At 46.3% G+C, this 5,845-nt stretch overlaps 1 protein-coding gene across 1 annotated transcript in view; it reads right to left on the bottom strand.

The window, feature by feature from the left end:
* Positions 1-735: 735 nt before the first annotated feature.
* The window catches only part of SPATA4 (spermatogenesis associated 4), a 13,382-nt gene continuing 8,272 nt past the window's right edge, over positions 736-5,845 (bottom strand). The window contains exons 4-6 of the mRNA XM_075610093.1: positions 3,812-3,940; positions 1,815-1,941; positions 736-935 (exon numbers count right to left, since the gene is read on the bottom strand). Of these exons, the coding sequence (XP_075466208.1) occupies positions 814-935; positions 1,815-1,941; positions 3,812-3,940 (378 nt within the window). The 3' untranslated portion in view covers positions 736-813. The remainder of the gene's footprint in view (positions 936-1,814; positions 1,942-3,811; positions 3,941-5,845) is intronic.

The following is a 5,845-nucleotide window of genomic DNA, read 5'->3' as shown; positions in this document are numbered from 1 at the left end:
GAGCAGGGGGCATATGTATTGTCATAATTTATGTATCCGCTTGCCCCCCCCCCCGTCCGGGCGTCCGTTCCCCCGGCTGGTCGCCCACCCCCTTCTTGGTTCCCCGATGGCTCGGGGCACGCTCTTCGCCCCCCCCCCCCCCCCCGTTTCCCGATGACTCGGCCGTTTTCACCCCCGGGCTTGGTCCCCTGATGGGTCGTCCGGCCGACGGAGGCGCGTGCAGGCGGCGGCAGGAAGCGCCATGTGTGGTCCTGGGTCCTGGCCTGAGGCGCGAGGTTGCGCACCTGAAATAGGTGAGTTACTGGTGCCATAATTTATTTATTATTGTGCGCTCCCCTGGCCGGCTGTTCCCCCGCTTCTTCCTGGGCAGTTGAGGTGGGACGCGCAGTGGTGTGAGGCAGCAGGGGTGTAAAGTGTGAGGCGGCATTTTGTACTGACTTACCTGGGTGGGAGGTGGCAGCTGGTGTGTGTGTGTGTGTGTGACCACACCGGCCAATGAGAGGTGTGCTGGGGCGGGCGGGCCAAGGGAGACATCTCATTGGCCTGCGGCGGAGTAACGGGCCAAAGGTCCAATGTGATTGCCCCTAGACACAGGGAGACACAGGATGGACAGACTGACATACAACGGTTTGAGAAAGATATATATAGATATATATATATATATATATATATATATATATATATATATATTAGTACAAGAACCAAAAATAATGACAATTTACATTTTATAGGCACATTCTATTTATTTTATGATTAAAAGCAAGATAATAACATCCAGATATGCATCTTTATCTGTCTTTACATAATAAGCTCTTAAGGTGCATTTAATGTGGATAAAGATGCTGTAGAACTGGTGGACACATAGCTTTTATCAGCTTGTTTCACTTTGATTTCTTTAAAATAAACATTGGTTTTGCTTCGGATGTCTGCCACACCTTGAAAAAGCAAAAAAAAAATTGCAAACAATAATGAGTAACAGCAAAACTATCAATTGAAATAATTACCGCTTATCACAAAATTCTGCAAATGCAGTTTCAAGAATTAGTTTCAGTAAAAATGTTATACATTCTCTCTAGTGATTTACAGAGCACCAGGTAATTACCCAGCTTACCTGGCGCTTTTTCAGCTACCTGAACATTACCCGGACCAAGCAGCAGGGGGCTGAGCCCAGGGCCAGATAGGAACTGGCACCGGGTAATGTCAGAGTAGCTGAAAATTCTTCATCACTTACCTGCAGCTGGCGACTGAAGGCGAGGAAGACCGGTGAGGAAGACCGCGGTGACGTCTGTTGCTTCCACCACCACCGGGACCTCTGCTGCTGCTCCCAGATGTCGCTGCGGTCTTCCTCACCCTGCAGGTAAGTGCCGTACGGGTAACCGGCCAGGTAAAATTATTAAATTTTGCCCGGGTACCAGTTACCCAGTTTTCTAAAAAATTAGGACCCGGTACAACACTAATTCTCTCACATGTACAGTATATTAGTCCAGCATTTTAAACTTGTTTTCCTAATTGTTAGTCCCAGAATACAGTGGAATGAAAGTTAAAATAAGGCAAAGCTAAAAGACATCATCTCTCTTGAATCTGAATAAATAGCCAGTAATGCACCGATATTGCAGAAGACTTATTCTCATTCACTGCACATGAATATAGAAAGCACAAAGTATCATGACAAGATGCGACTTTCTATTTTTACATTTTTTTTTAAAGACCATCAAATGGTTTTCAATTTTAGTTATTATTGTTCATTTACCAATTTCATGTTATTTATCTGAAAAGTCCTTTTCCAAATATGAAATTATATTTGTAATACTCACTGGAATTAGAGGAGGAAGATTTTCCATTTGAGAGGCTGTCCTCGCTGTCACTTTGCTCAGATGAAGGCAAGCGACGAATGGCAAGTTCACCCAGCGATGGTTTGAGGTTAAATCGTTCTAGGACGGGAGAATACAACAGGAACCATCACATTATGTGCAAATTGGACCTTTTTTTGCCTCTCAATGCATTCTAATGTAACATGACATTGCAATCCTAATTAAAATGCATTTTATTGAAGTCAGTCTCATCACACAAGCAATAATGCTGCAAACAAAATCACAAGATAGATACAGCTGCAGTGGCCGTTATTCGAACACTTCACGCGTTGTGTACATCGGAATACCGATGTCATGGCGCGGGATGTCTTCCAACCTTACCGCCTTAAGACGCGAGTGTGGCAAGTGCAGAAAACGGCATTTTAGAGTTTTGATTTTAAACACCTTAAATTGACCGTAGCACAGTACTGTACACATTGCAATTGATTCATTTCATTGCACCCAAAGAAACAGAATCCATGAAATTCAACAAAGCAATCACGATAAGCGTGGGTGCATGGGGCGATTGGACGCGTTCATGCTGCGTGGAATACAGCAGCGCACACGAAATCGGCGCCGTGATTTGTCCGAATAACAGCTGCTGCATCTGTAAAACCAGCCTGTTAAAAACAGTGCCTTCATAAATCTGGTGGATTTTATTTTTCTACATCTAAGACTTTGATAAAGAAGGCTCTATACATGCAATGGTTTTTATCCCATGTGATACTGTCATGTCATGATAAAGTCCTTGTCCTCCTACTGCCACAGTAATGAGCCAAAATAAATCAGGCCAGAAGTATATTGTTCTAAATATCCTTTTCTCTTTCCTGTGTCACATCATGACAAAAGCGATTCATTGCACTTCATCAATAAGACTTTTAAGCAATGATATGCTTGGCTGTGGTTTCTTTTCATATTGTGGTCAGGGTTCAGGGTCAGACTGTATTCCTACCATATACTGTAAGTAATGAGTATCTTCAGGAAGCTCCATACATTCCAAGCACAATTCTTAGGAAGACCCATTTGTATGGCAGCTCAAGCCTACTGGTTTAAATAATCTCTCAGAAAAGGGTAAATGAATACATGTTGCAATATTATCATATTGATATTAATAAATGCTTCTCCCATATTGCTCCACAGTCATTTGCCACTCATCTTACTGAAGCAAATCACAGAAGACGACTTAAAGAGGCAATCCAAGCGGAATTAAAAAAAAAAAGTTTTTGGGTTTTGATATATGCAGTTTTTGATTACCTTTATTGAAAACTAATTACCTAAGAGACAGGCAGCAAAAGAGAGAAAAGAAACCCCAGTGAATGCACTCGTAGAAATGGAAGGAGTAGATTGAAAATGTGGGTTAAAAACCTTTTGCTAAATCAATAATATAAAAATTAGTTATGAAGGGAACTGGTATAAATATCCATGACCAGCCCTTAGAACCTTTTAAGCTTATTAAAGCACAACAATAGTTGTTATTGGTCATGTAAAAAATGGCCATAACATCCTGTCTTATCAATAATCCATTAATCCAGACTTTCTACAGTGCAAATATATTGCCCATGCATTGTTGTGTCTGCCCTTACAATATATAGTGGGCTAATATTATCTATAACATAGAGACTAGAAATTATATTTCAAACACGCGTAGCGTCTCTATGCACCGATTCACTGTATAATCAGTGAGCTATTGCTCGAGCATTTCTCAAATATGTAAATGATACACTCATACACTGAACGTATTGTATACATGGAAGGTGTCAGACGAACATATTAACCTCATAAATCACACATCGTCATTTAAAATTAATGTAACCCTTTTTTCCAAAAGATGAGATGGGGGGTGTGCTCCTTGCTGGTTACATCAAGCGGTCTGGGTGCTGCAACCTGCTGGCAACAGGAGGGCTGAGGGCTCCGCGATGGTGTGGGGAGAGCCAGGACAGGGAACAGGGGGAACAGATTACCTTGATCTTGGTATCTCCAGATGGTGCAGTGCCTCCAGCCAGTGAGGATCTCCTGATGATCTTCAGGGGATGGACCCCCACTGAGTTTCCTTCATAACCAGAGACATGAATCCACACAGCAATGTCTTTCTGTATTTTATTCAGCCATCAGCTCCAGAATACAGAATACACAGTCCTGTACTTCCATAACTGCATACATGTCTCTTAGAACAGATCCCTGTCTAATTAGTAGATTTCCCTCCCCTTCCCCATCCCAGGCATGGGAGGAGAAGGGAGAGACTTTATTTGCTTGTCTGACTGCTTCTTCAGATCCTCTCTCACTGAACTAACTGATTTTAGGAGGCATGTCCCAATTTGAACATCCTTGGGGAGTGTCTCTAACTCTGACTCATTACAAGCCAGAGCCGGATACAGATTGGCCCACACACAGCAGGGGGCGTTCCAACCAATATCCACCCCTTAGATTGACAGCCTCAGAGTTGCCAGGCCCGCCCTTGAATATTGATACAACATTCAAGGCTGAAATACACATACAGGCCTAATAATGGATTTAACCTTTCCACGGCCTGCACTACAAGGACTGACAGAGGAAAGGCCCAGAAACAGAAGTAACTGCCGGGAGGCTATGTTACATTAACATATAACCATACTTAGCAAGTCATTTGTAGTAAGGTTTGTATGCGGTTTTTACATGACCAACAACAACTAACGTTGCCATGATTTAATAAACTTAAAAAGGTTCTACGGGCTGGTCATGTATATTTATACCAGTTCCCTTCAAAACGAATTTTTATATTATTGATTATTACAAGGTTTTTAACACACATTTTCAATCTACTCATTACATTTCTACGAGTGCATTCACTGGGGTTTCTTTTCTCTCTTTTGCTGCCTATCAATTACATCCCCATTTGCACCATTCAATATTATTACAACACTAAAGATTAATTAATGCTTGATTAGGCTGATGCGGGGGCTCTCTCCCTTCCTACCCTACCCTACTAAGATACCCAAGAGACAGATCAATTAGTTCTCCTGCAATCGATCAGCAACGAGCATGTTCCCAGGGTTCACTAAATGGCTGCCTTTCAGGTAAATCAATCCTCGAGTCAGTGTAACTAAGCAGATACTGTACAATGTACTCATATCTTACTATATATTTCTGAAAGCATTGTATGTTTCTCTATCTGTACTGTGTTCCCTGTCCCTAGCGGCAATCTCATTGGTCCCTTGGCCCGCCCGCCCTCGCACACCTCTCATTGGCCTCACACACTCACCGCCCGCCCCCGCACACCTCTCATTGGCCTCACACACTCACACCACTGCTTGAGGCCCCCTTGCAGCTCACCTTCCCCCCTCCCGGTGGCCGTCACTCTCCCCCGTCACCCGGACCGCAGCTCACCTTCCCCCCTCCCAGTGGCCGTCACTACAGGCCCCGCACCTTCCCCCCTCCCGGTGGCCGTCACTCCCGACACACACACACACTAACACACACACACACCGGCCGCCCAGGTAAGTCACACCACTGTGCGTCCCGCCTCAACTGATGGCCCCAGTAACTCACCCATTTCAGCCTCGCGCCACAGGCCCACACAGGCCAGGCCCCAGGCCCACACATGCACGCGCTTCCTGCCGCCGCCGCCTGTACGCGACTCAGTCCGACACATCGGGGGACCAAGCGATCGCAGGGGGGGGGGGATCGCGTCACGGGAACGGGGGAGCGCGTCACGGGGAACGGGAACGGGGGAGCGCGTCACGGGGAACGGGGAACGGGGGAGCGCGTCACGGGGAACGGGGGAGCGCGTCACGGGGAACGGGGGAGCGCGTCACGGGGAACGGGGGAGCGCGTCACGGGGAACGGGGGAGCGCGTCACGGGGAACGGGGGAGCGCGTCACGGGGAACGGGGGAGCGCGTCACGGGGAACGGGGGAGCGCGTCACGGGGAAGCGCGTCACGGGGAACGGGGGAGCGCGTCACGGGGAACGGGGGAGCGCGTCACGGGGAACGGGGGAGCACGTCACGGGGAACGGGGAG

The sequence above is a fragment of the Ascaphus truei genome, chromosome 1, assembly GCF_040206685.1.
Source record: "Ascaphus truei isolate aAscTru1 chromosome 1, aAscTru1.hap1, whole genome shotgun sequence".
Taxonomy (NCBI): domain Eukaryota; kingdom Metazoa; phylum Chordata; class Amphibia; order Anura; family Ascaphidae; genus Ascaphus; species Ascaphus truei.
The sequence above is the reverse complement of the archived record's forward strand: the minus strand, read 5'-3'. Positions and strand labels throughout refer to the sequence as shown.